The following is a 21,558-nucleotide window of genomic DNA, read 5'->3' as shown; positions in this document are numbered from 1 at the left end:
GTTTCTAAAAAAGCAGACCTTCTGAATTTAAAAAAAAATGGTGGGGGTAGCTTGTTTTGATGTGAGAAATGCAGTTCCCCAGAATGGTCTAAGTTCGTCTATGATAGCAAGAATTTACTTCAGTTCTAAACAACAGGAGAGCTTGGCTGCTACATTGAAACCACATGAGAAAAAGCGATCCTGATTGGGAAGTTTTGTATTGACTACTTCACCCCTTTATTTCCAGCCACAATTTAACAATGGAACAAGATTAAAGAAAATAACAATGACCTAACACCTGAACACCAATAGAACCGTATGGTGCTTTCCACAGCATGGGTCTGGGTCTACACGACTCAACTCGAAACGGCTCGGCTCTGCACGCTTAAAGCTTGTCATTTTTTCAATGGCAGGGCTCTCCTGCAAAAACCCCAGTCTCTTACAGGAATCGCTGTCTTTGAAAACCACAACAGTGGCAGCAGTATAATTAGGTGCTGTTTACTCATCGTGTATTGGCATGTTGTTTTTTGGACTGAACAAGGCTGTACCCCCCATGCTCACAGATCAGTTTTACTTGTTGCATGTTCGGCTTTCACTGGAATGTTTCATCTGCTATCGGCCCAAGGAGCATATAAACCACTTCAAAACACCTCAAGGTAATGTTACAGGCTGCCGTGGTGAGTCAGATAAAAATAAATGTGAAAGTTGGTAGCAGGTACCAGATTAGGCCAGTGGAATAGCAAAAGAGCCACGCAGAGTCGTGTAGGTTCCATGCAGTGGAAAAGCGCCATGAGTGCCACTGTTCTAGAGCACACTCTAGCACTCAGTAAAAGTAGGAAAATACAGATCCTTTAATTTTACAATACAAATATTTTTCAATTTTCAATGTTTCAAGAATTATTCATGGTGTGCTTTAGTATTGTTTGTGTGTGTATGTGTGTTCCAGGAATATATCACATCATGGGGATTTCACACACCCACATCGTGGGGACTTGCCTTCATTAAGTCTCATTCACTTTGTAAGGTGAAGACATGTTTTAAGGTTGGGGTTAGTGTTAGGGTTAAACTAGTAATACTTAAGGAAATGTGAATGGTAAGTCTCCACAAAATGAATGGGTTTCTATGTAATGTCCCCACAATTCACAGATACAATATTTTGTGTGTTTGTGTGTCTTTGTTTATATAGTTTTAAAGCTAGCTTGTCATACCAAAAAAACAAGTGTCCATTTTTGTGCTATGCTAATGAACTGAGGGTTGCATCTCATTTCTGTGGGAAGTATGAGAGTGTTTTGGGAATTCAGAGTTCCCAGTTGTCGTGAGTGCAACATTATTAACCAAGATCCAAATTACACTCCGCAAAGGCTTTGTCCTCAAGACAATGTCAGCTTCACTGCCAAGCTAGTGACTAAATAGGAAAGAGGGCCGTAATAATTTTTCACTCTGACTGCATGTGACACCTTCATCTGAGCGTCGTAAGCCACTACTTGATTGCTCCTTTGCAAAGGAGATTGAGTAAATAGAAATATGTAAATGCACACCTGCCTCCAGTGAGACTTCACACCATAACGAGGAAGCTCACCACTCTCACTTTACTCCATCCTCAGGCTTCAGCAGGGGAGGATGATTTAGCCTCATACATTTTGGAGACATTATTCCTACATAGTGTTCAATAACAGTAGTAATAAGAACACATGGCTCATTTTCAAACAAATAGGTACCTTTTTAAACATGTAAATCACTGTAAATGTAGAGGCTAGATTAAAACAATGACTACATTATTGTAATGTGCCTAGTTTTGTGTTCTGATTTGTATTGTTTCTTGTTTGTTCTCCCCTTGTCATGTGATACACTTCCTTTATGTTTCTAGTGTCACGTCTTAATCAGTTCCCAGGTGTTTCTTGTTTATGTTGTCTTGATATAGTCCTTGTCAGTGTTTCCTGGTTATGGGTCATTGTATGTTTGCAGTCTGTGCTTCATGCTTCTGTTTCATATTCTTGCTGTGTTGTATCTTGTTCTATGTTTGAAGCCTCTTGTTTAGCCTTGCTCTGTGTTTAGCCCCCTTGTACTGTATAGTCTTTGTTTAGCATTTACCCCAGCCTTTGTCTTTAGTTCTGTCTTTTATTAAAATCTCCTGCACTTACCCCACTGCAATCCCCACTCCTTGTACCTTGTCCTTCTGACCTTGCACCCCAACCATGACAGTTATACATGCATAACTGTATAGCTAGCTAATTAGTATTATTATGTTTAATATGTTTATAAATGTTAATGAACTCAGGTGATACTAATGAGTACAACTAATTTTCTAAACGTTTGTAGCAGTATAGTGTAGCATGAATGCCAGAGAAAGCCATTTTTTAACTACTTTCTTGATGTCTTTTCATATTCTATATAATTTTGTTTTTCTGCGTTTTAACTCCAGATTTGTTCATTCTTTTCTAAAACATGATTAAACAGTCATTTTTTAACTGTGTTAAAAAAGAACTGAAGGGTGTAGGTCTGAGGGTGACATTTTATTCATTAACATACAAAAAAACGACTTGGGCATTTCTGTAAAAGTATTCATTGTTTTTTTTTTATTCGTTTTCATTTTAAGGCAATCCATTACAAAGTTCACAAAAACCACTGGAATGACAACAGCGATGCTTGACATTTGGTTCTGGAGAACTGCTCACCATGCAAAACGACAGAAAGAATCTAGAGAGATGAAGTCGAGAAAGAAGCACAGAAATAAAGGAGACGAGAGGCGAGAACAGGAGTTGCATTGTCATGCTGAAGATGTCCGGTGGTGGCTCGCTGAGCTTGAGCAGCAGAATCCAAAAAAATCACCCACCACACACTTTGGCACCAACATGCACTTCTCACAGAGCAAGCACGGGCACTTTAGGGGTGGCACCTCATCGCAGGAGAGAAAAGGTCCAGGTAGAAATCAGTCACTACATGCTTCTGTGAGTGGGTTTAGGTTTTAGATTCTTTTCCTGTCACTGGTTGAAGTTGTGCTGCTTGTGCTGTGTAGCTGTAACTAAAGTGTTTCCTCATGATGAAAAGATGCTTGCCAGATGGTTCCTTGCCACTTTCTGTCATGAATTCAACCTTGCAATGATTCCTTGGCTGGGAGTTAGGCCACTTCCACAAGAACATGTGAAATGTGGTATTTGTACAAAATGTATGTTTTGCCATTGATTTCGGTGAGAATGTGTTGATGTATAATAGACATGAGCTTGCCTTCTATCCACATTTTGAGCATTTGTTCTGTTACAGTCCCTATGCAAACTAATACATTCTGAGTAACATGAGTATGTTGGCAAACTTTAGTATCACATTATGCATAACTGTGTACTCTAAGACAAATGGTGTCTTATGGAGTCCTCCACCCTACAGCCCAGACTTAGCCCCTATTGATTTACCTGCTCTAGAATCCGAAGAAATATCTCAGCGGAAAGCATTTTTCTGATGATAACGATCAATGAGTAAAGGCTGTTTGTATTATTTCAGAGAACTGAAAAGATAATCGCTAGATCTAACCGATGGATAGAAGTTAAGGGTGAGTCCATCATCGCTGTCCACTGAAATACATGTATCTCCCATAATAGTATCTTTACAGGAGAAGGAAAAAACCTTAACTTTCAATGGAAGTCAGTGTAAAAAAGATTTGATTTCAAGTTATTTTGACGCATTAGTCCATTCACACAATTTTCACACAATGTGAAGGACTGCTGTGTTCAAACGTTGTAGTAAACTTAAAATCCACAAAAATGGATATACGTTTTAAATTGGACAGCGACAATATAAGTTTTACCTCATAATTATACTGAGAATTGCATAAGGAAACATCACATATAACCACTCCTTTCACCACCCCACCCCCTAAGTCCCACTGCTCCTTCCGGAAATAGTGAACTAGTGAACCTTTTAAGAAAAGACTTGCATTTCCACTGGTTTAAGAGACCAATGAGTTATTTAGATATGAGTGAATCCTAATCTGGAAACAAAACCCTTGAACTGTTCCTCCTTGGAACACTGGTGTTTCCTTGCTGTGGTTCTCCTTCTTTTAAGAACAAAAACACAAAGTAAAGGCCCTGCCCTTCTGCTGCTTTTTTCACCCATTCAGTGTTTCAAGACCAAGAGGTGTAGCGTCAGAATGGCCCCACATTTGCTGGCCAAAAATCTTGAATTCTGGCACCAGCACCATGCCGGTGGAGAAAAAAAAAGGTCTATAGGGTTGTTTTTACCTTGCACAGAGTGGATGGGGACTCTGTCTAATTTGCATGTTTTTGGTGACATTACCAGCTTGAACTGAATTTGACAGCTGGTGGAAAACCTGGCTACTTGCGCAATGTAATGCATAATACACTTGCTGCATCACCCAGTGTAAAAATCCACCATAGTGCCAGTTACGACAAATGGGTGTGGTTTACTGAAGATATGTCTTCTTTCCACTGAAATAAATGTCAAAACATCAATTTGAAAGTGTTCTTATAGCACTTATATTTGTTGATACACTTATGAACCATCTGAAGCAGTCCAGTTCAGCATGTCAAATTATACAGTACATCCACTGAAAATCTGTAAAAGCTCCAATCCCCCACTAAGTCTAATACCATACAGTTTATACATCAGAAGACTACCTGAAAAATGATAACAAGATGACTGACTTGAAATGAAGGTGTGCCAAAGCAATCAAAACAGAACCTAATAAATGCAGTGTCAGGATTGGAATGAAAGATTTCTAAAACAAATGGCAAAGTGAGTCAAAAACATACAAAGTCATTGTAACTAAACCCTTAATTGTGCTTTCAAAACTAATGCTGGAAAAACTAGCCTACTTATTAAATCTACTACTTTGGGCAAATACACTTGCTGAGGTCATTTATAACATGCATATCCTTTTTCAACATTCATGACATCAGTTATTGCCAGCCAATATATATATATCAGATATCATTCATAAAAATCTTCATAAAGGATTATAATTCAGCCATTTAAGACCATTTTATATAATCCACAGGTCCACCAACCAGACCTTTCACTGAACTAATTGATTAATAACAACTTATCGAGTCAAAGGTTTTATTCAGCTATGCAACCACTATACTATAGAATTGAAAAATTCAATGCAGGTAATAAAATGATAATAATTCAGTAATTAATATTCACATGTCCTATAGAAATATTGGGTTGGGTATCCAAATCAGAAAGAAATCTTCCAGTTCCAGGCAAGTCCCAGTCCAGTTTTTCTCTCTATCAGCTTCTTATAATCACTGCTAATCCTATGATAACAGCAATGACTTCCATGCAGAAGACGGATTCAGTTCCTAGCCCAGGTAATCTCACCATGCGCTGTCAGTAGAGTTCTTGCTTAAGACCTCTAATACTGTAACAAGATTAGAGTTGAAATTCACTCTGCAAACGAGCATCTGTCAAACGCTATAAATGTAAAAGGCTCTTAAATAATAGAAAAGCAGGCACTCAAACTTTCAAACTCTGAGAAATGGAGCCAAAATGACAGCAGCAGACTTGTGCTGAACTGAACTCTGACTCTCTGACTATGAGCCCACTGCTTAAACACCACACATTCTCCTTCCGACTTTGATCTGTCACTAAGTGTGAAATATGCTGATGTTCAATAGCAGTGAATCCCACTCTTCCGCTCGCATAGTTTCAAATTACACCTGCTCTAAAATTCATTAAAAGAAAAAGAGCAAAGATTCTAAAACTTCTGTAAGAACAGTTTGCTGAAGCACTTTCTCAGTTTGTGCTGCACACTGAAAATGAGAACTTTGAATTGACATGATTCAGAAGTGTACCTTTCCGATCTGTTTTAGCTGTCTGTAAATTTTCAGTTTGTGTTTTAGATATTAGGATTGTTCATTTATGACTGAACCAGTGAAAGCAGTTATTGCTTTCAAATGAATTGCTGTGATGTACACATTTAAATCAAGTACATTCAATGCTAATCCGTCACTACGCTATTTAATGATATCTATGACTGGTTTCTTGGTTTTGTGCTGGTTTAAGAATTTTCAAGCATTTAGAAAATACTTGTGCTTATCTCGTTCTTGGGTCCATGTGTTCCAAAGTGATCATTATATGACTAAAGACATCATTGTTTCATGTGGGAATCAGCATTTGTATCAACATCTTTTTTTTTCTCCATATAACTTAACCAAATGTCTACACTCTGCATATACAATACAGTAGATACACTGTACAACTGGATAATCTGTCATGCTTTAAAATAGAAAAGCTCATCATGTCACAAAGCTAAAAAACTAAATATGGAATACCACCAAGGAAAATATGACTTGTAATTCACCATAAAGTCCCTTCACATTCCCCAAAGGCCCTGCAATAAATAAAAAAAAGTTCTCAAAATATATCTACATTTAACACAAACTCAACATTCTACTGTAATGATGATTCAAAGCAGAGTTCACTCCTCAAAATAAAGTTGCCACAAAGGGTTTTCTGTGGCTATGCCATAGAAGAAGTGCTTTGGTTCCCTAAAGAACCTTTAAATGGATGATGCAGTTTGAAAAGAATTGGTGGTTTGCTTCACATGTCTTGAAGGAAGCATGTGTTATGCTGCATTCCATTTAAACTCAGATGTTGGAAATTCCAAGCTGAAAACTGGAATGTCTCCCACAGGTTGGATTTCTTATTTGAAAAATAAGAGGAGTTTCAACAACCCCCAAAGTTCAGAATCCAAGATGGCCGCCCACACATCAACAGTGTGTAAAGCTGTAGTATCATACGGTTTATTAGCACTTTTAAGTATATAATTATAAATACTTTTATTAAGTATCTGACTTATGAGATTGATGGAACACAACATTAGCCTTCACTCTCCGGGCTTGGTAACTTAATGTGATCAGGGGTGTCCTGGCTTATGAGCAAAATTGGCATGATTTAAAACTATAGAATACATGTTTTAAATGAACAAAAAAGCTGTTTTAAAAGATCTTCACAGTCAAAAAATGTGTCAAGCATAGTTCTTTAAAGAACCAAATATGTAGGTCTTCAATGGCATTGCTCATTGATCCTTAGGGTGCTTTAGGACAGTGGGTTTAATCCTTAATCCAGATCTTACACTATGTATTTGAGGATTTTGGAGTCACTTGTAGATATGACTTGTGGCCAAATTTTACATTAGCAGGTCTGTAAACTGAGTGAAGAGGAAATCCAGTACTGGAAACTGAATGCAAAATCTGGGTTTAAAGACCTCTGCTGAGGTAACAAGCCAGTGTTAAGCTTTTAAAAGCTTTGAAAATATATTTCATGTTTGCATATTTGATTTACAACAATTGTTCTTTAAATTACCTTCTCTTGAAGGATTCTTTAGGGAAGCAAATGTGGTTCTTTTGTGGTATAAATCTACAAACCACTTTTTGGCACCTGTAGTTTTGAGAGATTACCATAACAGAAATAATAATGTGACATCATACTGTGGTAAGTAGCAATTTTCCATATTATCTCTTCAGAATATGTTATATAGGGATGAATCTGCCTGAGACTTGCTAGATTATTACTACTTTCAAACTCACCCTGGATGCTACTGAAATGTAAGATCAAAAAACCCCCAAAAAAGAAAGAAAAAAAAAGTAGGAAAGATACTGTTGCCTCTGGAGAGCTTCTCCTATTCAGGGCACACTGACTTATACAAATACTCCCCTAATAAGCCTTAACGTCTGCGACACATAGAGGAACAGAAGTGAGAATTAGAACCATGCCCATTAGAACAGCCATGTCTTATCCAGCGGACAGACTGACATAATACACTGATCGTGTATGAGGTCCAGAACGGTGCCTGAATTCATTGTCCATGTCCACTCCAGTGGGTCAGACCTGGTAAACAAAACTGGACTCTGGGGTACTGGTTTTTAAAGTCGCCCCAAAGAGTGAACTAGCGCGACTGCCTGTCTCCTGGGCTCTAGAGCCAGTAAACTCATACAGAGTCTGAAGATTTGATTCTAAAGGAGATCCAGACATGGAGAGAAAGCACTGTATTCATGGCCTATGCTGTCCACTCTGGACTGGGCCTGTGTAAACTCATATGGTAGAGGTTGGGCTAAGGCCAGCCTCTGGACTGCAGTCTTGCGGCGTCTGGTTGGGTTTGATGCCTCGGGACTTCATGTAAGAGATTAACTGGTCAGGGATCTCAGCCAGGACATCCTTGGCCAGTCGGGCCATGCTGAGAACGTGGTTCCCTGTCCGGTCCATGTAGTCTCGGAATGGAACAAACTATCCAAAACAAAAAACAAAAAACAAATAATTAGCATTGTGGTTAATTAGTATGTGGACTACATGACAAAGATTAAAATAGGGAATATATATATACATATATATTGCATAGGATTGTAGGCCTGTTTACTTTAGGTGATAATGCTGGAATTAGGATTCTAAAATAATAATTAACTACACATCCATAGATGAGTAGATTTGAAAATACATATTTTAAAAGAGCAGAGGATATAAGAATGGCTCTGTCAGATGGATAACAGATGAGCTAAGAAATTACATTACAGATAACTGATAAGGTGCTGGGTTTTGATTAATTATTTTACAATAAATATTTTATCCATAATGCACAACAGCAACAATATTAATACTACTACTACTACTACTACTATTACTACTACTACTACTACTAATAATAATAATAATAATAATAATAATAATGTGTTCTGTCCAGGGTGTGTTTTTGCATTATTATTATATTATTATGAGGCAAAAGAAAGAACTCCATGGACAGAGTACAATAATAATAATAATAATAATACCTAATATTATGATTATTATTATTATTATTGATAACAAATTTCAATGAATTAAATATGCTTATAATCTATATTACAGAAAACAGAACACCAGAATACAGACAAAAATGCACAGCAAGGGGGTGTGGGACAAGACATGGAATAAACAAGTGGGAAAACAGGAGCAGCTAACAGCATTGCTTATGTTTAGGTTTATAGACAATTCCAGGGAAAACATTGGTAGATAACAGCCTTGCTATTGTCTTAGTTTATAGACAGTTCCAAGGAAAACAAGAGCAGCTAACAGCAGAGCTAACCTCATATTTAATTAACAATTCCAGGGAACAGAGGAATTGTTAGCTAACAGCTAACAGCTGTTCTAATGTTGTAATTAATAGACAATTCAAGGGAAAATCGCAGCAGCTAAAAACAGTGCTAATGTTTAAGTATATGGGCAAGTCCAGGGAAAACATGAGCAGTTATAAGCAGTGTTAATGTTGTATTTAATAGACAATTCCAGGGAAAAAAGAGCAGTTAAAAGCAGCGCTAATGTCATAGTTAATATACAATTCCAGGGAAATCATGGGCAACTAACAGCTGTGTTAATAAGATAGACAGCTTCATTATGTGCTACAATGTGCTAGTTCATGTATTAATTCACTAGAGAAGTAACTTTTAATTGTCTCTGGAGATAGCTAACATCAGCTAGAGCAGTTAGCCTAATTAGCCTACTTTGCCACAAAAGCCGTAGCCTCTTTGTTAGATCACAATCTTTACATTTCAATATATGCAGCAACATTAGGACACATGATTCATGGCAGGGAGCAGATTAAATTGCAAAAACAGACATATACATATCACAATACTGTCTACCCCTAACACAATCATATTTATTAATCAAACACCACATTAGGGAGTTGTTTGCACATTCACAGAAGGATGGTGATAAACACGTAGAGCAAGAACTGGGGATATTTTGGGCAGACTACTTCTGCCCTCTTTTACACTCGAATCTGCAGTGTGTTCTGTGTGATTTGACAGTATGCCACAGAATGTAGGGCACTGAAAGATGTACTTTAGAAAATTCCAGGCACATCATCCATCTTCTTCCTGAATGTTTTATTAAAGGAGGCACAAATGGGGAATTTTTTTTGACCCGATCACTTTTATATGAATAAAATACAATGTTGAATTTTGAGCTTTTTTGGTTCTAAAGGTATTTTTGTTGATGTAACAGTTTCCACTCTGTTGATGCTGAAATAATGCACATATTCAACTGAAATAAATGTGTGATGGTTTTACACTAAACCCATGTGTATAATTATTAATTATACAATTATACAAAAAATTGGTTCTGAGCTGTGAGGGTTGAAAGTGGCATTGACATGACCTTGGTGAAAAAATCCAGCCTGAGTTGTGATGCCCCCACAGCAGACGACAACTGAGACATGGCAACTGCTGAAATTAGTAGTCTGTGATATTGAGAATTTACACGCATATACACTTTCCCCTGACTCTTTTCTGAGAACCCATATTCTACAGTGTTACAGCAGAGCAAACAAAGGCCGGCTGAAATAAGCCTGTCAGCAGTGGTCAGTGGGAGAGGCAGTGTGCTGCTCCTAGAATCGGATGAGGCACTGCCAGTAATTTGGAGGGCTCCAGGGTGTTTCAGAAAAGTAGTTCTAGCCCCCCTGATAAACTACACCAGTCACCGCAGGGTTTAGAGGCTGAGTGCAGTGTCTTTATTGAGCTGGGTGCTGTAAACATATAGTTGACTCTGATTTGTTCTTTGGGAGATTTGACAACACATATGTCAAACATAATAATTAAAAAAGAATAAACAATCATTTTTAAATATGAAAATGAGTGGACATTAGCTTTAAATGAAGTAGAAAATGTAAGTAAATATTTTTTAAATTTTATTTAACATATTTGATATATGTTTTTCTTTGAACAGCGATGATGTATGGGTCAGAACAATAATCTGTTGTTGCACAGAGCCAAGTTTCAGCAATTTTGGCCACACACTCAAGAGGCTTGCATTTGCATTCTGACTGGCTTGTCTATGTATATAAATATTCTGTGTATACCCATATTTTCTCACTGGAGCGTGTGTGGCTGAGACCTCCTACATGTTGTGTCTTGGCCATGCTAAGTGGGGAAGGATCCAGACTGCCTCTACAGAGTCTGGAAATATGAGTCTTACAGTGAGACTAAATTTCAGAACAGTCTTAGTACAAGCTTAGTTTGATTTCAAATTTGCTTTTCCATTCAACCAAGTAAAGCAAGTAAGACCATCTTCCTAGCTAAATGTCTTCTTATAAGATTCATACAAGATATTAATTCATTCATTGTCTGAAACCATTATCCAATTCAGGATAATGAATTGGTGTGTGTCCTGTGGGAGGAAACCGGAGCACCCAGAGGAAACCCACGCGGACACAGGGAGAACACACCAACTCCTCACAGACAGTCACCCAAAGCGGGACTCGAACCAACAACCTCCAGGTCCCTGGAGCTGCGTGACTGCGACACTACCTGCTGCACCACCATGCCGCCCTATACAAGATATTTTCATTACTAAATCTCTCGTGGATTCCAAGTAGTGAAAGGTGTTCACGGTTGTTTTTCATTTGTAATAAAGCCCTGAATTGCCCCGATTTTCTGCATTCCACTTTTAAAAAAATTAATGTATTAGTGGAATGTTTAAATTCAAAATTTTTTTTTTTTGCATTATTTTTTCCTAATATGTTTGTAAATGAATAGGCTGCAAGGTTCAAGCGGACGGGTATCATTATGCCAGAATGGTCTTACATCACTACGCTGGTGTAATGTTATATTAGAGAGAGAAATACCAGTGAGAACATTCAGGGAAAGGAAATCTTTTTAAGAACAGACCAATTTAAACCTGTTTCCTACAGATATCTGTCATAACTGACTGACACATCCCTTACACTGCCAGTGATGCTGGGCAAAAACTATATCAGCAAACTACCTGGACAATGTCTCTTTCTGCCAACTTCCCTCTTGAGGATATTCTGACATCATCACCGTCCAACTCCACCATGGCTGAAAACAAAAAGACAGTGCTGTGACCAAAACAAGTACTTATATTTACTAAAGTACATTAGAAATTGTTATGTAGTGCAGTGGTGACTCTTCAGTACAAGTTAAGAACCTTACATATGTAGTTTAAATCCTTTGGCACCCCTGGATATTAGAGTTATTTAGGCCTACACTGCAGTTGTTTTCTGAGAAAACATCAGCATCAGTGACTGCTGATGATGAAACTATATATTTTGTTATTTTTCATAGAAACAATACTTTTTGTCACAAGCTGGGATTTAGGAAACTCTACCCTCTGGGGAAAGGTAATGTGTCCTGAGATCTTTGGCCAAACAGACTCATTCCACCAACTGCATTCATGACATGCACATTATCTCCTCTGCTGGAACGTAATGAAAGTTCCAATGCGAGCATTGGAGGCAGATGGTGCTACTCGCTCATTACGTTCAACAGCTGTGAACTCCGGTGCAAAATCCAGCAGGTTGACATCTGCTTATTAGCCAAAGACCCCAAACCTCCCCAATTAATCCATCTCTAGCCCACAAAAATCCTCTTTATATGGCTCCAATTGTGCCCTTCGTAAACTAAGGTTTTAAAGCTCATGAGGAATTATAATTCTATGAGGACAGAGTTCTCCAGCTTTTCAGAGACCGGAGAACAAAACTTTCTAAAAAGCTGGAGTCTTACCGTCAAACTCGGCTTGTCCAACTCCAACAATGATGATGGACATGGGTAGTTTTGCAGCCTGGAAAAATTGAGAAAGACACAAGACAAAACAAAAAAGTTCTTTAATCTGTAATGCTTCAGTAGTAATTAAGCTCTGAGACCTTACAATAGATTACAGTTAGATAATAAAAACAATTGGCCTATCCATGCTATGTCCATAAACAAGTGTTATGTAAGGAGAATTGTAAGGAAAACAGATTCAATAATGATCTCAGTAATGTTTGTTTTGCTTAAAACTAATACAATTTGATGTCGCCATGCTAACATTAGCAGGGGACAGCTGGTGGTTAGGGACCTCATCCCCAGACCCGGAAGGTCATGACTGAAGTGCCCTAGAGCAAAGCACCTAACCCCCACCTGCTCCCAAGGTGCCGTAGCTAGGGCTGCCCACTGCTCCGGGCATGTGTGCTTACTGCCCCCTAGTGTTCACTAGTGTGTGTGTGTAAATGTGTTTCAGTGCACGGATTGGGTAAAATGCTGAGAACAAATTCCTCTGTGTGCAAGCATAGTTTAGCAAATATAACTTAAGTTTCTAAAACCTGGATAAAGATTTCTTTCAAGTGAAGGATATACATTTGAATATATAACAAATAACATCATTCCCTATATTTGGACTTAATATGATGTCTGATTACTTATTCAGTGTTTAACAGTCTGTGATTAGACCATGGATAGGTTTACTGACATGATAAATTAGAATTTTTATTAATATACTTTCAAATTCAATAAAGATAAAAATAAACTTATGTAGAATATCCATTAAAATTAAATCACTCAGATTCAAAGGGGTGTTCAATGTAATCTTCTATGATCTATAAATGATTCTTTTTTGAGTAAAGACAATTTTTTCAGATGTTTTTCATGGAATTGAAAAGCTGCTAGATCAAAAAATGTATAGAAGTTAGGGGGAAAATATGAAATAATTTGATGCGTTTTATATACTGAACTTATTGAACGCACCCCATGTATATATTTTAGAAGTGATGCACCTTATGGAACTTGCTTGTAACTCACTTGCTCAGGCTCACACACACATTCATTCATTGTCTGTAACCACTTATCCACTTCAGTGTCACGTCACATTCATTCACTTAATCACATACATACTCACTAACAGTTAGGAACTGCTCCACAAGGGGCGCTGTTTTGCACAGGCTCACATTTAGGGATTGCTTCACAATGAGGTGCTATTGTGCTTCAAGTTAATGACACGTTGTGTCCCTGTTTATATGTACATTTACATAAACATAAAGACATGACACTGTGTAAATAAACATTTAATATACTGCATTAATACAAATGATTAATGATTATACACTATTAGGAGGAAGAAAATGCACAATTACAACTGAACTGTCTCAGAAATATAAATAAGAGTTATTGTATTCCACACTTTTTCTTGTCATAGTAATTTTAACACTATAAAGTGACCTCATATTGGCTCCTAAGCCTCAGAAATCCACCTTATCATTTGCTCACCACAGAAACAACTGCTCGATTTAGGTCATGTTTCATGTTGATACAGAAATGAGGCCTCGTTATCTGAAACTTGAAGCTGATTCATCAGCTGCACTCAGATCTCTCCTTGATTCCATGTCATATGAAACTTTCATGAATCAGGTGATAAATAGTTTGCACATTGATGAGCACAGTCAAATCTACAATATTTTTTACACAACTGATTGTTAATGACAAATATCCAATTAAATGTTGCTGCTTCTTACAGTGTCACATCGAGTCAAGTATATTCAGTGTGTGTGTGTGTGTGTGTGTGTGTGTGTGTGTGTGTGTGTGTGTATCTTTTAGACAGTATAATACTAAGCAGTCGGGATTGACTCCAGAATTAAAATGATATAAAATAGTGTGTCAGTTCTCAATGATTATGCGATAAACTTTTCAGTAGCTTGGAGAAAACACTGAGAAGACTGCGGAGAACACTGCCGGCAGAAGAATAGGGATGAGTGTTCTCCCAAAGGGACGGCTCTACAGGACAAATGAACACTTAATGAATAAAACATTGTCCCAGTTTTATGAGACAAACTATAAAACTGAAGTCCATAAAGCATTTAACACAAAGAGGGGAATGGAAGCTGGTTAAAAAAGTGTCATTAATTTGTGCTGTGGTTATAGGAAAAGTTTGGCCTAAAAAACAAAACAAAAAATAAATAAATAAAACTAAATCAGTGAACCAGCCAAAGCCTGTTTATGTTCAATATTTCTTTCCAATATTGCTTTAAATCGCACATGTGCTATAAGACTATAGTTCGCAAGACTAATGTTGTTAACGACACAGTGGGGACAAAGTTCCTGTCAAGAACCTTGATTTTTCAGAAGGACGAATCAGCTAATCTCTTTTGGTTACGTATATTGTCTTTTTGTCTAAGAAATAAACACATCATACAGGAAAAACTCAACAAAAAAATAGTATGTACAGCACTCTGCATAGGTTTTGGGCAGCTGAGAAAATCAGATTTAAAAATCTGCTTATCTGAGCATCCAGCCATTTATATGCAGTATAAAACGGAATAAAAAGAGATCACAAAACACGTCTTGAACAGTAGATTTCATAATTTGGTGACATATCCCTTTAATGCATCAGTAAGATTCCAGAAGTGTCTGAGTCAGATTTTCACTTCTGTTGGGCTGTGTGTGGATTCTAACAGTCTGAGTAATGGAAGCTGTGATTAAAAAGAAAAAAAAAAAACCCTGTAAACTGGAAAGGCTCCAGTTCACTGGAAACTGTACAAACATCCAGATTATACAGCAATGTAAATGTATGGGAGATACATCCCCATCACATCCCATATCCACAACCACCACCCACCCACACACCTCCTCCCCTCATAATGATAACCCCAGCCATAAGCACAGATGTCTGGGGATATAATCAAGCCTTTCCAACTATTTAAAACATTAATTAAAGGCTGTTCAAAGTCCATATCTAATCACTTTTAGCTTTGCTCCAGGCAACAGACCACGTGATTTAGAGTTGGGATCTAAGAGTTACATAAGAGCAGCATCAGTCATGATGGCACACTGTGCAAAAGTCAGAGACCACACTTCAGTTGTTTCTAGTCGAAAAACAGCCATTAGTTTCATGTTACACGTTTTTTAAAAGATATGACACTATGGACAATATTCTTAAATTTCTCTGAACAACTCAAATCAAAACATGATAGAAGTGTAAATACTGAATAATAGAGACCACTGGCTCTCAATAGACATGAACCTACTTGTAATGAATGTAATATAACAACAGATCATAAATTGTTTTCATATAAGTGCTATGGAATTTTCTTAATACAGATTTCAAATGTAAAAATATATGCTCCTTTTTATCACATCCTTTCTGTTCATGGAAAAACATGTATCTGAAATTTTTGTTGGTATTAATTTGTACTACATCATTTGAACAGCAACTCTCCTCCACATTGTGTGAAAGCTTAAAGGGGATGTCTAAGATTGCGGGGAAACACTTCTCTCTGGTTTGCTTACGTTCAGATGCTCCACGTCTTTTCAGGTGGAATGGTATGTTTTAGGAAACAAACGTCTGTTGTTTGTATGTAGCTGAAGTAGAAATCATCTGTGAGTCTTAATTCAGTGTTTGAATGGCCACAGAAAGTAATTTGTAACTCCAACTGTTTTGTTTTGTAGCATTTTCAGGTAATGCAGTTAGCTATCTCCTGAATTTGAAGATATTTCCACCTTAAATAATCCCAAACAGCAACCTATTTACCAACCTATGGAGCAGACATAGAGCAATATCCTGATCTCGGTTTGTGCTTTTAAATGTTTTAAACTCTCTGTTGTCTAAATAATCTTTGGATGCCTCTGGATTTTATACAAAGTGTTTTTTTTTTTTTTTTGGTTTTGTTTTGTTTTTTTAATCTTAAACATTGCCTTTAACGATGAATGAACCTATGCTCCAAAATTACATGGAATGCAATGTATTTACACTGACTTCCATTGAAAGTTTTTTCCTTCTCTTGTTAAGGTACTGTTGTGTTTCTTTGGACAGTAGTGATATATGTATTCTTTTTTTGGGGGATATTTTTGCTGAAAGTATACATTGTTATATTTAGTTCTTGAGGTTTCTCTGTAAAATTCTGTAAAATACAAATTTTCTACATTTTCCCCTGATGCTGAAAAATAATACCTTCTACTTTTAATGGTTGTTTTGACTGAAAATCTAACTTTGGTCCAGTATACAAAAGGTCAGAAAGTTCTAAACACATTTGTTCCAATTTAAGACAGGAATTCTGCAGATACAGAGAACTTTTTTTGCATTTATGAGGATGGAATTAGGTCAGCGTTCTCCGTAAAGCTCTCAAGAGACAGAGCCAGTCACACAGAGAAGAAAACAGAGTTGGGAAAATGAATATAAACACACACACACCCATACACACACACATGCAAATCAGAACCCTTTTACTGCCTCACTATCACAAATCTTTCACCACTTTCATTCCACTCTCTCTTTTTATGATACTGAGACACCAATATATTAATATACATTTACAGTCAGAACAGAGCGGGTTTCAGGCTTTAAAGACACACTCAATCACAACTCAGTCAAACGCTCCTTCACATCACAGTCATTCATCATAAAAATCTTCATTCTAATCCAAACCTCTGATATTAATACACAGAGGAGCACGGCTCAGACACCACAAGAATGTAGAGGGTCGGCATTTGTCTCATCCTCAGCATCTGTCTCATCACTTAGATGACAGCAGTTTTGCTCTGGTCATGCAAGATTGATACACTGACTTGAATACATATGAATAAAATATTCATATTTACATCAACAGACAAAAGCAAATCAACTGGTATATGCAGCATATACATATAACAACTCTGTACTTTTGTAGGCAAACCTCTCAAAATGTTAAGTAGAATGTTTCCCAGATCATTTTTGGGCCTCTTCTATCAGTCCATTCATCATGAAATATTCAAACCTGAGATATTATGCATTCAACCCTATGTAACACAACTGTGTATACAGTCAGCCCTCCTTATCCACATGGGACTGGTTCCAGGACTCTTGCAGGTACAAAAATCAGCAGAGTCCCTAAGGAAATCCCTAAAGGAAAACAGTGTAGCATTTGCACACAATGTACAGGTGTCTTCGATGTACAAAGAAATACATGTAGCCTATCTCCGAAATAGTATCTTTACAGGAGAATTAAAAAATCCTTCTTAAATGTTTGAAATCTGAAAACAGATTTCAAAGTAAAACTATTTAATTCTGGAGCATTTCTATTGGGCCATTTATCATGACATTGCCACATAATGTGAAGGACAGCTGCTGTGTTCAAATGATAGAAGTAAGAGAAGTAAGAGTAATGTTGTCACAGTTACATAAGTGTAGCATAAGTAGAGATTATGTGTATACAAGTGCACCAGCTTCAGTTTTACATTAAATTATTACATGTTAGTTGCGCGGTAATACATGAGAGGGAGTGCTATAACGTGTGATATTACCAATGGTGTGTTGCGGTCATAGGCCACAGGCACTGATATTGTACACCAGTGCCAATATCTCACATTATAGCATGAACCTTGACTGTATGATTGAGATTATACCACAGTTTGTTATTGCCGTTTTATTATTAGGTTTTAAGATAAAAAAGATTGTGAAAATGTGTTTGTTTTTTCAAACTTCCGCAAGGAAAAATAGTTCCATTCTGTCCCATTCCTTTTTCTTTTTTCAACGACCTTGGGATCTTTAACTTGTGCGATGTTAAACCCGTCTAAATCAGGACAGAAGCAGAGATAAACGCATGAAGTCATGGTTTAATCATTGTTTACAGCGGATTCAGATCATCGTACACTAAACGATGCCAAGTTCTCTCTGTTGAGTGAATATTTTGGAGTATCACTCCAGAGCAGTGCTGCTGAGCTGGTGAACGAGAGCAGCGGAGAAAAAAACACACTTCGACTCGAGGTAAACACAATCACAGAAACCAATTACTTTTTATTTATTTCCGATTTTCTTTTGTTTACAAATCAGTCCACTGCGCCATAACTCTTTACTCTGTTCAAAATAAGGTGTGTGAATGTAAAAGGTACCTGTTCCCTGTTGGGTCAAAAAGTCCAGGCACAGCTCTGTCTTGTAAGCGCTGGCATCATTGCTAGGTTACATGTATTTTGCGGAGTGATACCTGAATAGCTTCGGTCAGAGTGCCATTATCGTGTAATATTAGCACTCCTGGAACGTCTGTCAGCCAATCACACAGGGGCGGAACTAACTGTGGTATAGTATGTAGTAACTACCAAGATACACATGTAATTACAAAACAACGTAACCTGAAACATTTTGGAGCATTTCTATTGGTCCATTCATCATAACATTTTCACACAATGTGAAGGACAGCTGCTGTGTTCAAATGATGTAGTAAATTAGAAATCCACCCCCTATGTTTTAAACATTAAATATTATAATGTATATTGCCTCACACTGGATTTTAATGATACTGAATTGCTTCATAATATATCACACTATATTATAACGTAATGCATCATCACCATATCATATCACTGGAAATCTTGTTTCAACTCTAGTCTTCACTTTTTACTTTTAAGGAACATCTTCAGTGTCTGTACCTTTAGTGAACAACAGTATACCTGTACATTACTCTGTTTTCTGGCAGTGTGTCATGACATTGCATTGTTCTGAATTGTAACACATTAATTTCTGTTATTGTTTCATTCTGTATTGTAACTATTTAATAATGAAACATGGAATTTAATATCAAAATATTCCTTATTTTATCATTTTGAATCATAACGTAATATTGTATCATGATGTATTGTACCATAGTGTGTTGTACAGTCTCATAACGTATCACATTGTATCTATATCATACTGTTCAGAGCCATAACTGTGAAAACTGCATAATGTATCAGTATTGATGGCTCTACCTTTATAAATGTACTGCAAAAGTGGCAGGGGTTTGAAAGCAAGGAAGATAAATCAGTCCATGGAGGAGTCTCTCTGACATGTGGGGTGTGTGAGCGAGGGAAGTAAGAAAAAAACCCGAGCAAAACAGAAGCAGGGGAGAGAGAGAGACAGACACAGAGAGAGTGAGAGAGAGAGACAAAGAGAGAGAAATGTTTGGGTATTGGTAGTGGCACAAATGAATTAGAGAGCAGTCAGTGAATGTCACCTCGGCCTGTCAGGTCAGAAAATCCTGCTGCATAATTTACACAGCAGCTAGAGAGAGACAGAGCGAGAGAGAGAGCACATGCTAAAAGTGCTCAGTTTAATCTATTCAACATGAAAAGGCCGGCTGCAGAAAGCGATGGGATTTTTACTCACAGCATGACACTTTCAGAGTGTGATCTCTGTTCCTGTGGGGACTCTGTGAACTCATAAAATATATTTTAACACCCCCCACCATAAAAAAAAAATTCAACTTTAAAAGTGCATGAACCTATTCATTAATAGAATGTTCTTCCTTGAATACAAATCAGCACCACCTTGTTAAAACCTCAACTGAATTCTCTTTTCACTATGCTTTATAGATTATACAGTCCCACCTCTTAATAACTGGCTTTAATAACTGGGTTGTTACATATTTACTGTGTTGTTACACAACACCTGTTCAACTAATGTTAATGTCTTCACTGTTATAGATGGACTAAAGTTGTGCAGCTTGTGTAAGAACTGTGCAGCTTTGGTTTTTAGAAATATGAAATCGTAAATCGCAGAAATATGTATATCATAATAGTCCATCAGCTTCAGGTTTTCCTGATGTTATTACCTATTATTATGTAGTAACTACCAATATACACATGTAATTACCAAACAACTTCTGCATCTGCACATTACTGTACAACTGTAGCCCATCTATAACAGTGAATATATTATTTCTATGTAGTTTCTGAATGAACCAGTTTATGTTCCAGAGAATAGGGCTATACTGGCTGTTTCAAATCATGAAGAAAATCTTTGGAGTAAATTGAATCCGATCCCCAAGATCCGTAAGTGTCTGGACAACCCTCCAAATGTGCAGAGACAGAGCAGCAGACAAGATCTTAAAAGGAAGGTGTGGCTGTTCTAATGGTTTGACTAACAGTCGCAAATTCCCTTTAAATCCAGTCTGCTGGGTAACTGAGGGTGATCCGGTGGTCTCTCTTGTTCCCGGCGAGTTGCAGAAGAGCTTCTGTAGACCGAGTCTTTGATGGAGACCTTGTTCATCTCAAAGCAGAACAGGCCTGAAGCTATGCCTTTACAACATGATGCAACAAACTCAGACAAACTGACACACACCTGCAGTGAGAATCCAGGCTTAGACAGAGAGAAACACAGACACACACACACACACACACACACACAGCTGGCAAGATACTCACATTGACGATGGCCTCTTTGGTCTGAGCCATGTCTGATATGACTCCATCTGTGATGATGAGGAGAACAAAGTACTGAGAGCCATCCTGCACTGCTTCTGCATATCTGTACACACACACACACACACACACACACACACATCAAAATTACTGAGCATTTTTACTATTTTTGAAACTACTAGCTGCCAGTTACCCTGTGTCAAAATGTCAGGGGAAAAACAGACCAATATAAATGCTCAAAAGTTCTCAAAAAAAACCCCATAAAAAATGTATAAAATAAAATAAAAATAATATTCCATTTACTTCGATTCCAGATTAAGCAGGTTTTTGCCTCTCCCTTGAAAGTGAGCACTTCAGAGGCTAAATTGCTACCTTTATTTCATCAGCCTCTCCAGCCCTAATAAGGACCTGTTGGTAATTCCGGATTTCCATTTCTCGCTTTATAACTACCCACTAGGGATGTGCACTTTCTACCCAAATGTCTCTAGACATTTCTTATCATTATAATTAGTGAATCCAACCATTTTCAGCTGCAGCCATTGCTGATACAGGCATTCTACTGTGCCCACACTCAGCTGGTATTATATCCATAAAAAAAGTATTGCTGACAGAATTGGAGCTCTAGTGCAGCCACATGACCCTATGGTCACCGTGCTTGACATTAGTGTTGGCTAGA

General features: G+C 37.4%; 1 protein-coding gene across 3 annotated transcripts in view; it reads right to left on the bottom strand.

Annotated features, from left to right (window-relative positions):
- Window positions 1-2,569: 2,569 nt before the first annotated feature.
- The window catches only part of cpne5a (copine Va), a 158,893-nt gene continuing 139,904 nt past the window's right edge, over window positions 2,570-21,558 (bottom strand). For all 3 annotated transcript variants that reach the window (XM_066644150.1, XM_066644151.1, XM_066644152.1), the window contains 4 exons: window positions 20,886-20,988; window positions 12,489-12,546; window positions 11,731-11,804; window positions 2,570-8,220 (listed from right to left, as the gene is read on the bottom strand). In XM_066644150.1, coding sequence (XP_066500247.1) covers window positions 8,029-8,220; window positions 11,731-11,804; window positions 12,489-12,546; window positions 20,886-20,988 — 427 coding nt within the window. In that variant the 3' untranslated portion in view covers window positions 2,570-8,028. The remainder of the gene's footprint in view (window positions 8,221-11,730; window positions 11,805-12,488; window positions 12,547-20,885; window positions 20,989-21,558) is intronic.

Source organism: Hoplias malabaricus, chromosome 14 (genome assembly GCF_029633855.1).
Source record: "Hoplias malabaricus isolate fHopMal1 chromosome 14, fHopMal1.hap1, whole genome shotgun sequence".
NCBI lineage: Eukaryota > Metazoa > Chordata > Actinopteri > Characiformes > Erythrinidae > Hoplias > Hoplias malabaricus.
The sequence above is the reverse complement of the archived record's forward strand: the minus strand, read 5'-3'. Positions and strand labels throughout refer to the sequence as shown.